At 35.9% G+C, this 19,941-nt stretch overlaps 1 protein-coding gene across 1 annotated transcript in view; it reads right to left on the bottom strand.

Annotated features, from left to right (window-relative positions):
* LRP12 (LDL receptor related protein 12) overlaps window positions 1-19,941 on the bottom strand; it is a 49,129-nt gene that overhangs the window by 8,998 nt on the left and 20,190 nt on the right. The window contains exons 2-4 of the mRNA XM_082045402.1: window positions 11,544-11,600; window positions 4,343-4,478; window positions 2,606-2,808 (exon numbers count right to left, since the gene is read on the bottom strand). Of these exons, the coding sequence (XP_081901528.1) occupies window positions 2,606-2,808; window positions 4,343-4,478; window positions 11,544-11,600 (396 nt within the window). The remainder of the gene's footprint in view (window positions 1-2,605; window positions 2,809-4,342; window positions 4,479-11,543; window positions 11,601-19,941) is intronic.

Below are 19,941 nucleotides of genomic sequence, written 5' to 3'. Positions count from 1 at the left end.
TCTACACAGCAGTAGTTCTGGAAATAAATTAGACAAATACATACTAAATCTAAATACTGCCATACTTAGGGTTTTAAAAAAGAAAAAAAGAAAGACAGTATGATGCGCTTACTGTAATACAACCTTTCCCAGGAGAAACAGTTTCTATCTTGTTTTACAAGAGAACAATTCAGATTGGAAGTGATCTCTGGAGGTCACCTAATCAAATCATCTGCTCAAAGCAAGGCTAACCAAAGTCTGATTGGGTTGTTCAGGGCCTTGTACAATCAAGTATTTTCAAAGTTCCAACGCTTAACAACACAAAGTGGTTAAGGTCCTCATATCTAGTCTGAATTTCCCTTGCTGCAACAAATCTGCTTTAATAGGTCAAGTCATATCACAGTTCTGTTCTCCTTTTTACTATTTTAATATCTTAACATTAAAAAGAAAAGCTCTACCTTGAAATTATTTTTCAAAAACGTGCAACAATATCAGCATTTGAAAAAATTGGCAATTGCTAAGGCAAGGCTTTTTTAAAACAAATGCAGGAAAAACATGAAACCGACAAGAGTGGTAAATGTTACAAGTACTGCTGAAGAGTGTTTAAGTCAATAAATTCACTGACAGAGAATAAAAGGAAAACAAAAGTAAAAGTGCTGTCAGTGATTGAAAATGTTTATTTTGTTAAAAAAACCACAAGAACAAATCTAGTATAAGTTAAATGATCTTGTTCTATTAAATATATATAGTATGTATTTTGTATATTGGACTAGATGATCTTTTGAGGTCCCTTCCAATCCTAAACATACTGTGATACTGTGATATATGCACAGGCACACACACACATCATTCATAACACTAGGGTGGCAAATAATTAGTATAGATTTTGGCAGATTTTGTCCTGCCCAATTGAATGACTGTGTGCCATAAGTGGAGGGGTAATATAGTAGAATGTGCATAGGAAGAGTCATTGTACTTGTTCCAGTATTGATTATACTCTAGCTCAATGCTTTTACTTCCCAGTTTCTGCAAGGAGGTTGGGTAGGAAGCTGTAACGTGGAGCTGTAAATATTAATGGCAATCTTGTAGTAAAAAACCAGGCACTGGGTACCACTGTGTGATGCTTACAAGAAAAAAAATCACCCAACAGAAAAAATTGCTTTGTTGAAAACGTTACAGCTTCTTCCAACATGGATTACATACTGAATTGTTCCAAGATATAAGGAAGAGAGAGAAAAGGATTTTCAGAAGAACTCTGCTGAGCCTGTAGGTCGCTTCCTTTGCCCATTCCACACCCTTGTCTGTAAGGTCCTTCCTTCTCAAAGCCCTCAGGCAGGAATGCTGCCTTCCCTCTGTGCTGTGAGGCCAGGGAGACAAGCTGGGCAGAAGTTGACACCTTACAGAGGATAACAGGATGTGCGTGGGCAGTTAGAAGAAACAGCAGCAGATGATGATGGATTAGACAGTGGCTTTTTCCTCCCCGTCATGTTTTTTGGTAAGACAGTAAGCAAAACACAGGTAGAAAGTTGCTCTGAAAGTTGAGACAGCACCAAATGCAAGGCTGCATCACTTCTCCCAGGACTTGCTAAGCTACAAGGAGCTGAAGCATAGGGGAAACTTTTTTGTAAATTTGCAAACAGGCAATAAAAAGGGATGAGCTCATCTGGAAACCTCAGGTTTGTGGAAGAGCACAGAACACAGAAGGGGGGCAAATGCGGCTTAGGCTAGATGAGATCAGGGTCCCTTTTACTGAATCTTGGTGGAATAGTTTTGAAGATGGGTGGCAGTGCATAGGTGTAAGAGAGTATGAATTGTTCTATGGAGGAGTTGAAATTAGTGCACAGAGACTTGGAGCGGGCCAGAGAGTAGAATACAGGCATATACTGAGGAAGTAAGAGAACACGAAACCACTGTGAAACAAAGAGGAATCTGAGTATTTTTGGTTATCAGGACATAGAAAACCATTATTATGCTATTATATAAAATCTCTGCAACAGTTACTCAAGCAAGAATTGCCCACAAACAGTCTCAAACTATTACTCCTGGTAACTACCTTATATTGCATACTTGAACTATCCAAGAAAAATTTCGCGTGTACAAAACCATGCCTATATTTGGCTACAGTAATCTATCCTGTTAATAGTTTTTTAAATAACAGGGGTTTTTTGTTTGATTGCTGTTGTTTAATAGTGAGTATACCTTCTGGAGATGGGGAAAAATGATGCAAATGTAAAAAAAAAAAAAAATCCCACTGTTTCTTTATTCTCTTGCCCTGTATTTATGCTTATCAGAAGTATACCCAACTATTTTAACAATTAACTTTATTCTGATGAAAAAATTTAAAATCTTAAGCTGTGTTAAAAAACCTCCCAAGTTGCCTACAATGAACAGCAAACTCCTCCCACCTCCAAATCATTCACTCTGCTTATTACTGTGAACACTAATTCCTGCTTTGAATAGTTGTTGTACTTAATATCAAAATAACCTAGACGATATATACTTTCACTAAACCTTGAATCAACTATAGGAAATGCATATACTGTACCCTGGTAGAAGGAAGTAGCTCTTGAAAAAGAAAACAAAAAATAAAACCATAAAACAGAACTAGATATCACTTGAAACATACCAGCAAAGTAGGCTAATCTGAAGCCTTTTCTGGAGATGCTGTCATCAGAATGAAATCTGATCCAAACATGATCCTGTGAAGAGATGTATGGTGACGGAATGGAGGAGCCGCATGCTCTGTAGCCTTCCATGTTCTTGTAGCTTCCAATTGTTAACCAGTCTGAGCTGCATCGTCGTGATCCCTGAACATCAAAGTCTTGAAAGCTGGGAGGGAGGGAGACAAAAAACCAAAACAAAACAAAAACACACACACACAAAAAAAAGAAAGAAGATGTCAAAATTGCTGCTGAATTGGATATTACACAACCAAGCTGGTTAATTGCTACATATAAAAGTGGAAATTAGCTGTAAGTTCTTTTCTGATCAGAAATACAGTGGCCTCTCTACCCATGTAAGAATAGGATTTAACCTTGTAGTGATGGTACATTTATTAGGACAGCAAAAATCCATTCCATTGACCAAAATATTGCATCCAGTACTTAAAGAAGCTCAGTTTTGCTATTAAAAAAACAACCAAACAAAAACAAAAAAAATCAAGCTGTAATCTTAATAAATAAATAAATAAATATTTCTGTTAACGAAATTGTCTTTATGTGTCTCACTTAATTATTTTCATATACTACTAAGTTGTTTTATTTAACCCAAATATCATCAGAACTTTAGCTAATGCTACACTTAGCCAACAATATGACTTCACATTTTAAATACAGGTAAATTGTTCAAAACCATTATTTCAGGTAAGATTTGCACCCAGTTGCACTACTTGGTTACCTACTGGGTATGTCACAGCATGAGAACAGCTATATCAAGACACACTGTCACGGTAATGAAGTGCGAAGGGAAGACAGTCTGGGCAAAACAGGTCAGTGCAGACAACACAGCAGTAAACCAGAAATGAGATGTGAAACATATATGAGAATGGAGAGAACAAGAAATCAGTTTCATGAAAAATAAATTGTATTAAAAAGTTTAGAAAGCTTTGTAGTAGATGAACAGCTCTACTTACTTTACATTGCATTTATGCTAATTTAATATTTAGTAGAAAGACTGTTTACACTAAAAAGCAGTACTTTAGAAGACTAACTGATGTCAAAGCAAATACTTCATATTGAAGATCTGCTTCTTAGGTCAGCAGGCCTGTACTGGAAATTGAAGTAAATCTGCAGCTAATGCAGTTCCAGAATCAGCCTGCAAAGCAATACTAATTTGTATCTTGATGTTAAAACAAGCCTAGATTTCCCTTGTGGCAGTAATGGGCAATGAACTGGTGAGAACTTGAACATCCGATACTACCTTTTTATGTTACTTCTTTAGAACAGTTAAAAGGTATGTGAAACTGTGAGGAGTTCCCTGCGCCAAAAGTCAGCACTTCCAAAACCGCAATCATATCTATTGTTTTACTATTTACACCCTGTCACTTCTAAGCACACTGTGAGACTTCATATCAATGAAGCATTTAAGAATTTCCCCTATCGATTTTTAATGCAAAATTCTTATATTTCAAGGACATTACAAAGAAATTAAATGAATGAGCACATAGAAACTTTTTCTAGTCAGCAGCTCTCCACGTGAAAACAAATGTGATGTGGATCTGTAAGAGCAAATCAGACAAAAGGAAAGGCAGAAACCAGACAAAACAGAAATCCTGCATTTACAGGAAGGAAGAGGAAACCTGGCAGTTAAAAATGTCTAGTCAGTGCTTCTTCAATCCATGTGGTTAATACAGGAGCACTGTTACCTTATAGTAATGATCTCCCCCGGCTTTGCACGGATGTACCAGCTACAGTTGATTCGGGCAGGATACTCAGAGGGCCACCCCGGACTTGTGATTGTCCCACTTGGTGATCGAATTTGTTCTGGAATATCTCCGCAAGCTAAAAAAAACATATATATTGAAAGCAACCTGATTAATGTCATTTTTTAAAAAGCCAGTAAGACAAAAATCAATCAAACCTTATCAGGGAAAATATCACACTGAGTTAGACGAGGTAGCAAGAAAAACAATGTCTAAAGGAGCTTGTAATGGACACAGGTCACCACATGTCAGCCAAAATATATTTTCCAGTGTTGACAGTACAGAAGTTTATACTATTGGCAATTAGCACTACAGATTAAAAGAGATTACTCTACACAGACTTTGACTATTTATTAGTAATGTGAAAGATCTCGTATTTCTTAATTTTATTTTTAGCCTTCACAAAGACTCAATTCAATTTAACTATGCATTTACCCCTTCTACTGACAAATGCATTAGAATGTGAAAAATAAATTAAAGCAAAATAATCAAGTAGTTGAAATTTCCTGTCTTAAGCAAACCCAGTGCCTGGCCGCCATTTCAATCCCCTCTTCCAACCCTTGGCATGGAAATGATCATCATATGCATTATTCCAGTGCTTGGAAAGCAAAGAGCACTTACTGTAGCACAATTCATTTAAAGATATTAAAAGTCAGGTTTACAAGAGATTATTCTTAAGAGGAACTTGCATAACTATATTTCTGATAATGGACTAGAAAGCTTGTATTTATAGGACTAATTCTATGCAACTGAAGTAACTCAGTCATTAGTATTCTTACTTTATTAGAGGTGCACCTTTTTTATTGGCCCTAACTCTGTTGTTCCTTTCACTGGAGTGTTCTCAGCTGTGCTGATTTTATTTCAAGTAATGTACTTATTAGTTTTGCAGGTTTGTTTCACTGTTGTTTTATTTTCCTCCCTTAGCAGCCTTATATTCAACACCTGTCATATAATATTCACAATCTTCACATAATTAGAAAGGCCAGAATACTCTTGCTACAGAGCCTGAAACTGAGGAAGTTTCAGAGGTCAGAAAGGACATGAAAAATAATTGCCCTGTGCTCTTATTTCAGTGTTTCCTCCCTGCTAGTCCAAAACTCATGAGCTCTCAAAGTTTCCTAGTAGCATAATCAGTTACACACAGCAGTTTAAACACTATTACAAATGAGAAGGCATTTTCGTTATTGTCTGGTGATCAAAAGCTTTTAGAATTTTAAAATTTTGAATATGTATTTGATCAAAATAACAAATCAGAATTGATGCAGTGAATAAACAGGATGAAGAATGAACTGCATTTGTAATAGAGCAAAAGTTGTTTGTAATAATGTAATTTGTAAACAGGTTATTTTTTTCTATTTTTACCCGCAACCAAGCTTTTAAGATCATTTTTCAAGACAACAGGGACCTGAAACTACTGACTCTCTCCAATACAATAAAAAGCTATAACCTTAAGTGAAAAATATTTCTGTATGGCATAATGCATTTCTAAAAATAGTTTTAAAAGAATTAAAAGACAAAAATGTTGGCATATGCCTGCATCTTCTACATTAGCTTATAGATGTCTAGAAAGAAAAATAAAACTCAGTAAATTTACTGTTTTCACATACAGCTTTAAGAAAACATTGCTTTAAACAGTTTTTCACGTTCCTTATTGGAGCTGCACAGGTAAGTGTTAACATACTTTGGCTACAGAATGTAGGACCTGTAGGAGGAAAAAGTCTCAAAATACAGAAAGATATTATTTGATTTGAATATTCAATCAACTATTCCCTGGAAACTGTCACCTTTTAATTTTGAGCAAACCCTATAGGTGGTGCTCTAACACCATGATATTTTGGAATGCTACTCCTGTGTGAACGATCTGGATACAGTTCACATCTGTTGAGACAAGAAAAGGAAGGACTGGAAAGAAAAACTGGTTATTTGCAATTAAATATTGAAGTAAAATAGCATTTTTAATAGGTATGAGACAAAAAACATACACAAAAAAGTAGAAGTATGTGTAAAACAAGTGTACCAATCTAGCAGATACTGGCAAGCAATTCCATGTACTACTTGGTTACTACTGAAATAATGTTCAGCTTAAAATAAGTTGCCTTCAGGTGAAATTTATAATATTACAACACTTATCTGGTTTTAGATATTTACGAACTGACATACAAGATTTTATCACTGAAAATTTCAAGGAAGCTTTTACATTTGCCTGACAAATAAAAATTTTAACACTAAAAGATAAAAATAGTCCATTCGACATATGTTCATTCAGTTTTACAAAGCTCACCTCCAAAAACTTAAGCATGCTATAAATACATGTGCACCCTGTGTCTGGCGAATAGGAACCTCCAAACACTGTAATTTACTATGCAACTAGATGTGCAATTTCCTATGCAGGCGCAGCGCACCCTGACCACTATCACACCATCTACTCAGCCCAACCCTGCAGCAGCACAAGCAGGAACTTTTGCTTGTTAAATGAGTTCGGAAGAAATTCCACATGGAAAGCCTGTATAACCAAGGCAGTATTTTTTACTATAAGTGAAACTTCTAGTTTTACTCAAATTCAGTTCTTTCAGCTTATGTTTGCAAGACCATCAATATCGCTATTTTTTTTAATATTCTTTTACTTGAGATGTTTTTTTCTCTGTTTCCACTAAAGCTAACACTACAGAGCTCAGGGCAAAGTGTCACCATTTCCAGCACCTTTCAATATGTGAAGAAAGAAGCAGATTAAGGAGGGCTTGAGGAGGCAAGAATGATCACAGCCAGGGTGGAGTGAACAATACTGTATTTCTGCTCCAGAAGAGAGAAAAATCGAACTGAAGAAAGTGTGCATATGACAGAGTGGGGGTTCAAAAAATAAAAGGGAACTTCCTTGAAAAGGGATATACAGCCTCCTGAACTTCAGGTTCTTGCATACTTGGTGCGCGTTCATACACTGAAATCTCTTATTCAGGAGACAACAGAAATCTCCCATTTGCTTAAAAAGCATATAAAGGTCAAGGTCAACTGTACAGAAGCTGCACTTCAGAAGTACTGTCATTTTTAAAGACAACAATTTCTCAGAAAGATTTTTAAAATCAAGGATAAACTTCTGAAATAAAACAGTTTTAAAGGGAATCTACTTTACAAAGATAATACCAAGCCTTTTAAATCAATTCCTCACCCTCTGCTTAACTGGGATGTTCTTCTAAAGCTTTTAAGAATATAACATAACATGGATTTTCTTTGTATGTTTCTAAACATGGACAATGCAAGCAATATCAAGAAGGGCATGGGAATTAAAAATAACCCACAATTCAAGTGAGAGTGCATAAACCAGACATGTATGAATAGAGGCAAACATCTTTTCACGATGTTGTGGAGAATTTGCACTTCTAATTTCAATTGCTAGTGGCCCTGTAGACAGTTGCCATATAGGTCAACAATATCTATAGCAACTTAAAATTAAAGGAAAACTGACTAGAGGAGTCAGAAAAAGAAGAGGATTTTGTAACTGAGGCAGAAGTACAAAATAAATGAGAAGTTTGCATAGAGAAGCAAATATACATAGGGATGCATGGCCAAGATGGTTTCCAATCTCATGCTGGTGGCTCTAAGGTTTTTGGGTGGGAACAACTCCCTCCTGCACAACCACACATGGGTGTTGTCTCTGCCTACATGCCTCTCAATTCCTCTATATTCTTTGGCATAATTCTGCCCATTCGCTTCCTGTTTTAAACTCTTTCCTTTGTGAGCCTTTATCTTACTAACAATCTATTTGCATTTCTGTTTTCTTATTTTGGCATAACTCTGGTCAGTAGATTGCAATACTGTAATTAGGACTGAAGATATTTCACAGACTGAAGTGCAAAATAATGGTCAAAAAATCCTGCTGAGCGGATAAGCTGTGCACATGGTTTTCTGGTGTATATGGATTTCCTTGTAGACCTTCTAAAAACACATACAAGAGTTTTCCTTATTCCCTTCTTCCTGAAACTTGTTCACCACCCCACACTACAGAAAATGACCATAAACTACTTACAGGATGTTGACTGGTAAACAGAAGAGAGACGATGAAAATTTTACAGTACCAAAGTTGGTTGTATTAATAACAAGAAAATTATTAAGAAGCCTATGCAAAAATTCTCTAGCAAGATCTAGAGAAGTAAAGTACCTGTAGTAACAGTGAACAACATGTCAAGGAAAAAAGTCACTTCAGAAAAGCAGGGAGAGGGAGATTAGGGATTTATCTTCACAGTAATGCCAGGAGATCACTTGAAAAGATAAAAGAATTAGCTTTCAATGTGAACCACAAGATGATAAGGTATGCATTATATTGGACATGGTAAGGACACGAATACAGCTGGATAAATGATCTGAAGGTGTTTAAAACAGCTTAGAGTAAAAAGAGAATAATGTTGCGATAAAGTCTAAACCATGAATAGTGAGGATAATTATTGCATTTGTAAATCTCAGGAGCCACTGAAAGTCTTATTTGGAGAACTACGGGGGAAGAAGGCATAGGAATCTGTGCCTACAGGTCAAACTAAAAAGCTTTAATTTAAAATGCCCTTTGCTCTGTAATACAGAGAAAAAATCTGTAAAAAGGAACTTTTTTTTTTTTTTAAATTGCTGTGAACAACTGCTTTAACCAGTATAGAAGTTCTTTAAAACAGGGGTGGGGGAAAGTGGTTTTGCAGTTGTGACAATTATGGTGCCACATACCCCAAAGACAGACCTGAAAATATTTCTCAATTTTTCAGATTTTAAAGGCATAAACACTTGTTCTCTAGTGATAGCTTATAGGCAAGAGACAACATTCCATTATCGCTATTGGTAGAAAAAGCATGTTCATATATTAGAGATGTACCTGCAACTTGGCAGATATAATGCACAGCAGAAGAATAAATACCAAAGACCACAGAGGTCTGTGCTATTAAAACATAATTTAGTAAGGTAGGTCATGTAGCCTTACAGCAGCAGCATGACAGGAAATCTACCATCAAGACAATCATTTTATTTTAAATCCCTTCTCAGTAACAACTGTCCAAGAAAATCACGTCGTTGGTTTCAGCACCAAGTTAAAGTTGGATTTAGAAAGATTAAAGGCCAGATGTCTTTGGTTCTATTTTACAGAAACTCTTCTTAAAATTGTTCTGATAGATATAAAGCTGTCCAGGTATGCTTGATAAAAATATATACTCTGCAAGTTCAAAAACATGTTCGGGAGACACAAATTCTTTCAAAGGAACTCAGAAATCATCTAGGTCCATCTCCATCTATTATACTTGGCCATACACCTAAAATTTAAGACATACATGCAAAGAGCTGGATGTGAGGAAAATGTCACCGGGTCTGCCTACACGCTTTCTTCAGATTTTTCAATAACAGACCGCTCCCATTCCTGTTATCTCAAAATTCTCCAGTGAAGAATTTTCACTTTATATTAAGATAAAAGCTTTAAGAGTATACTTATTTTTCCCCAGCTGGAAAACTGTTTTAGAACACGGGACCACCAGAAATCCTTTTACATACATATTTTTATATATATATATATATTTTTTTTTTATCTATATATATATATAATTTTTTTTTTAATACTTTTAAATGGAACCCTTACTGGATCTTTCATCTCAGTAGTTAAAGGTCTGTCTACCAGCTGCTGTTATTTTGTGTACAAAGTACATTGTGTTCTCTTCTCCTTGGCACTGTATATTCAAGCATGCTGGCCAAAGTTCTGCAAGCAGAGTCAAAAATTCCATTCACCTCCTGCCCAGCAGATGCTTTTCTGACTGTATTGCGACCTGTGACATGACTGTTGGAGCAACCAAAGGGGTGAAGGATTGTTAAAACGTATGTTAAAACAGATCCAGAAAGCTGCAGAGCTAGATTTTAGGTCATCTATGTATTTCGTACAATCCAACTCCAGCAACAACTGTTGCAGGAGTGGCAAGTACCAGTGTCATTATTTATAATTAGCAGTGTGCCATAATATACCATGTATGATGATACTTGGTGTGTTACTACTGTTGAAAAGCAACAACATTCTTCATTAAGCTGCACAAGAACAGGTAGCAAGGATCTATAATTAGACTTTGACAGTCTTTGAATAGGAAACAGTGGAAGGGAGAAAAGTGGTTATACAGTGTAACACAGACCATCCACTGACTGTACATTTATCCAAAAACCTAACTGCATGCACAATTTGCAACATAATGAAGCTATCCTGCGAGGACAACTACAGTGAGATGTGCAAGCTGTTGTCAAAAAGGATGAGTTTGCATTTTGACTTATTTTACAAGAAGAGCATGAAAATCAGTTTGATTTCCAGGGATTAGTGGCAGCTTCCCTATTAAAATAATCAGGCTTGTATTCTTCTGCCCACTGAAGAAGAGTGTTTGTCTCCCTATCCACACACACTCTGAGTATCTGTATCACAGATGTGTAAAACACAAAGAGCAGCTTAGCTGGCACTGCTTAACATCTGAAGAACAAAGATCAGACACTGGTATCGCCGAACGCCTCAATGGACAGCCAGCCACTTTGCTAAGGCAGAAGAGGCCCAACCGCGGCTGCTGCTCAGAGGAGGCTGAAGGACTCACTGGAAGGGAACACTGCAACCTTTAAGCAACTTGTGCTGCTTTTATGCCCCATGTTCTCCCAGCATCTCATCAGTTTCTCAGTTTCACAAGTTCTAAAACTCTTTTTTTTCCTTGTATTAAGGAAACTGTGCAGTCGAGTGTACAGTAGTTTCAGTTACTGCTTCAATCTAATCAGGTGAAACACCTAACTCCTGGATTTATATTATTTGATAGTAGCAGTGTCCAAAATTACATTTCAATAAATTTCATTTCAGAAAAAAAACTTTCCTGTGGAAAGAAAATATCAATTCAACTTAAACCAACTTTTCTCTTAGTTCAATGTTTGTATGGAAAAATAATTAAGCAGTCCACTTAGAAAGGCATAATCTGTTCATGAGCATGCAGGTATCAATTTTATCTTATGAGAATTTTTCCATGTTCCAGTTGCTTCATTCCTTATTACATGCTGCAAAAGGCAGTAATAATTTTTATAGCCAAATATCTCTTCATAAGATACCAGGTGGCTTTCAATATTTACTATTTAAGTCATGCATGAAATTTAAACATTACAAAAAATGACTTACCCGTTGACACTCCTGAAATATGCACATTTTCAGAATGTTCTGCAAGAGCACCATTTCCTAAAATTAAACATAATGAATAAGCTAATTTCCAAGATAAAATTTGTAAAAATTCTTGAGATACCCTTTTACAGAACAGAAAGAACAAAGCTGAAATAATTTTAATTAATATTAAACATTAAAGGTCCCACATTCATTTTATGATAAAACTTAAGAGAAAAAACTAGCGGAAAAGTTACTATAAAGTGAAAATAAACAAGCCTCATTAGCGTACTAGAAAAAATTAAATATGCTAGAAAGTTAAGGAACAAGAGACTGATAGTAGTAAAGAGTTTGGAGAATCTTCAGGTATTTTAGATGGTAGCTTTTGCATCAAATGTTATTTTCTGTTCAAGAAAGGTTTATTTCAACGCATCTTCCCCATTTCCTCCCATATCAAGATTTATAAGTGAATGGTGTACAAATAAACACACCCAGGGAAAGATATCCATCTATTCCATAATGAATTGTAGCCTATCCCTTTTATCCAAAAAGACATTTCAGGTATAGTCAGGAATTAGCTACCTTCAAGAGTAACTCCCCAGCGATGTTCATTAAAACTTACTATACTTGCAAGGACGAACGAGACCCATGTGGTCATCAAGAGTAGCAGACCAAATGTTATTCCTCTGAATCTCGTGTTATTTTGTACTCCTCCAAGGTAAAAGAAGTCCGTTAAAGCAAATACAGTGGCTGACAGGTGGCAGCCCTATTACACGATGTGGCAGATCAACCGGGATTTGTGCATGTTTCTCCCACCAAACAGCTCTCATTCCCCTCTCCTTTATTCAACATCTTTTCTTTTAGCCTTTACAACAGATTTCTAATAAAATCTTCCAGGCATTTCAGGAGAGAGCTGCTTTCATAAGTAAGCTCACAGGCAGTGAATCTAAAATGTAAAATACATCACTAAGCAAACTCTAAAACCGCAACTCTCAGTCCCTCAAAGCTTTGTAATATTGAAGGTTTGCCATGTCACACGGATTTTCACACATGTGAAATCAGTTGTTCAACCAGTACTGCAATGTAAGACTGGTATATTTGGTAACAGAATGTTAAATACATGAAGAATATAAAAGTCATTTTATATCAAGGTTAAAGACTCAGAGTTGACCTTGATCATACACACCTAAGCAAGCATCTCAATGCTCCTCCACTGCAGTGAGTGCAAATAAAATGTTTCAGAAACTGCTCCCAGGGTTGACACCAAATGCACATAGTTTTTTACTTTCTAAAGACACAATAATCTTAGAAACCTGATGATCAGAATGTGTAGTAAAAGGGCAAATTTTTTTTTTTCAAAAAAACCCCAAAACCCACAAAAAAAAAAATCCCACCCACAACTAAATTTGTGGGATCTTAAGTGATGTATTCCTCCCCCATTTTTGATGGATTAATTTCACCGCACATATTTACATATTAAGTTGCTCTGTCTCAATTTAAAGCAAAATTTCCCTCAATGTTCAAAAGACATGTACTTTAAAACAATATAAAATAATGTATCAGTGATAAACTGCTTTCCAATTAAACTATTTTCAAAAGTAAAATATACCCGTAAGTTTCAAAAAGCTGCTCTCCAAACAATTTATCCATTTTGCACATAAACCAACATGCTGAATGTCTTCAGTAACACTGAGCTCTAAATTTACAACATAAACACCATCCTTGCTGTAAAGTGATTTTACTTGTAACTTTTTCCAGAGAAGCACATATCTGATTGTCTTGTTTTCTATTATTTCCACCAACATAAGGAAAACATTAACACATTTTGAGACCTCTTGTTTTAAGCTAAAAATTGCTTACTGATATTTCATCTATCAAATTACAGTAGGGATTATTCATGACTTCTATGTTTTCAAAAAGGCATTATTAGCACATACAATTATATCTGTAGCTGTTATTGAACACTGAAAATGAACAGCATGACAAGAAAGGAATTCATAAACATTTAGAAATATGAAAAACCCCAAAGTAATACATTGAAGACAGTCAGTATCTGGGCACTACACTGACACCCCAGAATCTGAACTATAGACAAGTTGACTATATGTAAAGACCAGGAAAACAAAACACTCAGAATATTGATGAAATTAGTTCTGATAAAAATACAATGATAAAACATGAAAATACTTACATAACACTAAAGAGACAGATAGGAATAAAAACAATGTATATATATAAAAAAGAGAAAAAACTATAAATCAGATGGGAAGCATGCTAAAATGGGAACTTACATCCAAATCCTGTACACATTGACTTAGAATTAATGGGTTAAGAAAAAAAACCTTAAGTCAATATCCAAACCAGAATGCTTTAATATTTTCCATCTAAATAAATTTTATGACCTAACAATAAATCTCTTGACATAAAGTGGCTGCTTTTATTGTCAAACTAACTTCAGTGACTAGTCAGAAGCAGCACTGATCTGTGATGATGCAGCCTCAACTCACATCAAAGTACCATAATATCAAAATAAGGTGGGTTTTCTAAAAAAATTATTTACTTCCCAATAATCCTTCACTACAAGAAAGATGAATCTGAGAAAACCTCTCAGATTATTACCTCCTTTTTTATTGGAAACTGTCACTGAAATAGAGTGTGTTCAGATGCCATGTGTTATTAACTGCTGACACCTTTATGAAATTTTTAGGCAATGATCTTTAAATTATTTCAACAATTATGTCACACGGTTCCATATAAACTGAATCCACTAGAATATCAATATAACAGATAACAGATCGGCAATTTCCATTAAGATACGGGAACATAATTATCTTTGAAATTCCTGTTAGTCTATCTATTTAATACAGCAGAGTATATATATAACAAAAATCCCTAGGTCACCGGTAAATTTCCATAAATCTTGATGTTTTAAAGAAACATTTACTATTCATTCCCATATGAACCTTAAGTTTTAAACTGAGCCAGGTGCCACAAAGCCTGACACAAAGTTTGCCTGTATCAGTTATAGGAGCTGGTTAACTATATGTGGCAAAGTACAGCGCTGGAAGAGACACATCAAGAAGCTCCTGCACAAATTCATGCTGCCTGCAAGAAACAGAGGTTTGTTTTCAAAAACTGACATCTTCCATCGCCTTTTGTTTCAGTGACTTCTGAAAAAAAAAAAAAAACACTTGTGTAACCAGGGCTATATCCATCTCCTTTTATAAAGGCTTATGACAAATGGACCACTTATTTTAAGTGATATTAAACAGAAATGTATGTCAACTTTAGTCCTGCAACTTAGGATGTGGTCAGCAACTGCATTTAAATTAAATATTCAGAAGGACAAGGCTTGAGATAGTAAATGCCTTTTTTTTTCCCCTAAAAAAGAAAAATCAAAATAGAATCTTTGGTAAATAGGATATATGTTAAACTTCTGGTAACCTACAGGTTAAACAAAGGTATAGAAAGTACTTTTAATGGCTTTCCATTTAAGTTCCTGTGAGATTGTTGTCATCGCTGCTGTTAATATCTCTTAAGATTCCTTGACGGCAATTAAAACAAAAAAAAAAAACCAGCCAATTGGTTAATTAATTAGTTAGAGTCTTTACCAATATGTTTACAGTATGGAACAATCTCCAAAGTCTGAGGTATTTTTCTGTCTTTAAAAATCTCCTAAATGTTCAAAGTATAGCTATGGTCAAAGCTTCTAATTCTGATGGACTCATCCATAAAATTTTATTTTACTTTCACAGTCCAGAGCCATTCCCTTTGACCTTTGTCAATTTCTTCTATTCCCCTCCAATCCTCTGGGTTGAGATGCTGTCTTGTCTTGGAAGCAGGCAGAAATAGACAACAAAAACCGTAGCCTGGGAAGGTATTTCTCTCACTCACTAACATCATCTGAATTCCATCACAGATAGGAAAATAAACATAGGCCAGGGGAGTGGGGCTGGCAACAAGGAAAATGTTGCCACAGTAAACACTTCAACCAAAGTGCAAAGGAAAATGATGAGGGCAAAGCATGGAAAAACCATGCTTTCACACCTGAAAAGCACAACATGTTTGGAAAAAAACACAGTTGCCCTTTGTTCCATGTATTTGAAACCCAGGCAGTAGCTGTGATGCTCAGACTGAGGTGGTGCAAAGCACAAGGCCGCAGCCCTCAGGGCGGGACGGCCTCTGCCCCCCGGCCTGCGCAGCTCAGCTCACGCGACATGGGAAGGATATCAAAATGTTATCTGCATATAACTGCAGAGCATAAAACTAAGCCTACAGTCTTGAAATAAGTTTCTCCTTTAATTTTTACTCAAATTCATGCAGTTTTCAAAAAGCACAGCCAAGTAAATCCACACCCCCCAATAATTGTCTCTCTTAGTCAAAACATTCAGATTAAACAAGACAGGCTTCTGTATTCCAGATACATGATGGTTTCATACAAAGACCGGTAATTTTATCTAAATACTGATATATTTGATAGCAAATAATGACTCTTAAATGAAAACCCTGTTCTAATTTCATTTTGACTAAAACTAGTAATACAGTGATGACTATTGTAGAAGTGCACCCAAAATACTTGGTACATGCAACTTTGTCCACTGCGATTGTAAAATCAAATTTTATAACTTCAGTTTGGAAGAACATCATGTATCTTGGGTCTCAGTTAAATTCAGATTGTGTTTTACAGAGAAGGTAACTTGACTGTTGAAATTAAAAATGAAAAGGGGAAAAAAAATACATAGTGGCAAACACCACATTTATCTTTATTTTTGCTGTTCGACCAAGTAGTTACTGTCCACAAACAAACAAAAAAAAACCTTGCACACCTATCGCCAAAGCTAAAATCTTTAGCAGCCAAATTACACCCCCCCATAAATAAAACTCTATAAACTGAAGAGAATGGCTATGAAGAGAGAGGTTCTTCTAAACTACCTGGAGTTAAAAGGTACTGTGGTACATAATGAATGCTACATAAGCAGACCAGACAGGAAATTTCTTTGGAACCACAATTATCAGGGACAAGAGATCAACAGCACTTCCTGTACATCATCATGAGTTTCCAAACACCCTTTATTATGGTACGTGTTCAACTTGCTTTACTTTAGACAACATACTTCATGATCAAACTTCCTTTCTTCATCCTGCTCCCCAAATTCCTGTCTGCTCTGTACCTTACAAAGAGTAAGCTTAACTTGTTTATACTTCCTCTTGTCATCAGAAGTTCCCTTACATTAATCTTCACCAAATTTTGCCTCTGACCAAGTGTGGATGATGCTACCAAAATGTGAATCTCACTATACACTTCCATGAACAAATTGGTTCTACCTTACTTATTACCCCAATAAAAAGCCACTGAGCAATGGTCCTATGATGCCATACTCCAAAAATAGCAATATCCTTCTTAATCTAAAGATGTGGGAGCTGGAAACACCCGCGATGCCTCTGTAATATTCCAGCATGCTTCCTGGAAATGACTCCTTTGCCAGCACATCTTGTGACAGTCCCAGCCAGTGGCCACTCCACCTCCTACCTCCTGTAAATATCTAAGCACAGTTGTGCAGAAACAAGCTCCACCTGAAGACATCGCGTGTCAGGCTGAACCGCAGTCACACTCGTCTGCCGAGTCCGTGGGAGAGAAGTGCAAAAACAGCCTGCCCATCCGTCACACCTACGGCTGCCCTAAGGTTAAGATGGTACAGCTCAGAGCACATGGGAGGCTGCCCTCCTCCAGATAAACTAGATGATCTTCAATGGTCCCTTACAACTCAAACCATTCTATGATAAACACATTTGTTCAGTATGTAACCCAAAATACGATATTGAATTATTTACATGTAGGTCACACATAGTTAATGAGCCAAAAAATTAGGCAGGATGCCGCTTAGTCTTCTGGGTCATTGTTCACGAGCTCCTCATCTCCTGAATGCTTTGCACATATATTTATTAAACTACTGTGCATTTAGAATTAAATGCATTAGCTGCAGGGATTTAATTCTGTAACAACAGCAAAGAGCTACATATCCATAGGTATATATGGTCATACTGCTGCCAAACTCTTCTGTACTGCAGGAGTAGTACACAGTAAATTGAGAGTATGCACCTGAGGAAAAAAAAAAAAAACACTTTGTATAATCTCAAATGAACATGAGGGTACAAAAGGGACTAGATTTCGTTTTTCAGCCTTTATAATCTAGAAGAGTCTCTGAGAATACGGTTTCTCCTGTACTTTCTCTTCTATCTCCGCGAACGTGTTCTCCTACCACTAAACTGTATCACAGAAATTCAGACTTCGCCTTCCTCAGAAGACAGGAACAGAGCTACATGTGCAACTTAGTTAGCATTGCAAGCGACAAGGAACTGAAAGTGGAGTAAACAGCGAAGAAGGAAAAAAAACAAAACAAAACAAAAATAAGGCAGCAGTCTAAGCATGTGAAACTTACCCTCCCAGAACAGCTCATGAAATAAACAGTATTATTGCTACAGAGAATGCTTCAAATGGAGGTGCGGCAGGGCCCAGAGTGCACAGTCCACTGAAGCCAGGCAACGTTTGTTACGACTCTATATTCAGCAACAAAGCGTAGCAGCTGTGTCATTTCAGATTCCTACAGAACCCAGTCACAGCCTTTACAGGTGACACCACTTTATTATTTCCTGCCTTCTGATAGATTAGTTTGCAATCACTGCATCCTTTTGATTAGAGATATGCATAAAATCAAATTAACACATTTGTGCACCAATATGTATTTGGATTAACTACTCAAGATTCATGATCCACAGCCATCTCATATTTTCATGTTCGTATTGTTCTTTTTATATAGTGCACTGCATCTTTGAGCAGAAGTTTTTGTCCTATACCCAGCTGCTGCTTATTTCCTTGACAAAGGGGCAACACATGCTTCTGCATAAATTCATGTATTTCATGACAAAAGGCAATTTAAAAACCATGACAAGTGACAGTATTGAATTTTAGGCATTAACTGATCAATAATCTCCAGTTTAGTTGAACAATCTTTGCAAGAAATACTGACAAAATTTGTGTTATTTATTTTTAAAAGAACAGCTTGGCGTTAACAAGCTATATGCAACTCTGTTCCGTATTTCCTTAGGGTTAAGTACTGGAGTCATAGGAATTTCAGGTGGTCATTTGTAAAACAGCACTAAGCTGTGCAGCAAGATGTAAATTATCCTTCAGGTAAGGGAAGGATTAAATAACCTTTTCTTTCAATGTAAAATTACACATGCAATAGACATAAACATTGAGATAAAGCCTTACTGCTGTGTAGACATCAGCCAGAGTTCTCTACTAAAGGCAAGCTGAGCAACAGAGTGACAAGATTTATCCCAAATCCCTATAACAGAACATCTGCTACATAGAAGATACAGTAAATATATGTAAAATTTCAAACAGTGAAAGCTAATGTTCATGCAAAATAAAAAGTGTTGTATACTCAAATACCACAATGGCATAATTAATGTATTTAATTATGGAAAGAATAAAAATTACTAAGAGATGAAACTGTACTGAAATAGTGGCTTATTTAAATGTGTTTATGACACAAAAGCAGGAAATAAGCACATAAAATTTCACTGTAAAAACAGATAAAGCACAGCGTTTGTTTACAATACTCAGTGCTGTTATTCTATGTAGTACTGTTTTTATTTTAGCCCAACTGTGATGTAGTTTTATTCAGAAAATGAAGATAAGAACGAGAGAATCAATTCTGCAATTGAACTGTTTTATGTAGATTTTAGACTCTTACTTTCTCTTTTTACGACAACTAATGTCTACCATTTTGTGCTTAGAAAATTATTGCTTGAGTATAAAACAATGGGTATGGTGCTGCTGAAAGTCTGCACTGTATAGTTAAAGCCTGTTGTCCAGCGTTGCGTATTTGTATTGCCTCCTCACACTTAGAGTGTCCTTTTTTCCTCACAGAGGGACTTAAAATGACATGTAGCTGCATGACACTTTTGAAAAACAGGTCTTTATTCATCTCTTGGTGAACAAGCACAGCCAGGAAATTACCAAATCTATATTCACTGAGAGCCTAAACCCTAAGTTAATCAGTACTTGAGTGAGCAATAGCTCATACCTTTATTCCTATAATCATTATAACATTGACTGAAACATCTTAAAAAAAAAAAAAAGTCTACTTCTTTTACATTCTTTAGCATTGCAATGTTATTATCCTCACCAAAAAGTCTCAGTTCATTCTTCAAAAATTGACTATTAAAACAGGTACCCTAAAATAAAACAAAACACCTAAGTTCACTACACAAGTCAATGCTTTGAAGAATATACAACGATTAGGTCATAACAGATCTATTAACTTCTCTCCCAAAACAAAATATATCTTTTATTCCTGATAACTTTATTTTGTTAACTTGGGATTTGTCTGTATTAGGATGGTATTTCAGA

Source organism: Streptopelia decaocto (genome assembly GCF_964273445.1).
Source record: "Streptopelia decaocto genome assembly, chromosome: 2".
Classification (NCBI taxonomy): domain Eukaryota; kingdom Metazoa; phylum Chordata; class Aves; order Columbiformes; family Columbidae; genus Streptopelia; species Streptopelia decaocto.
This window is presented reverse-complemented; position numbering and strand designations above follow the sequence as displayed.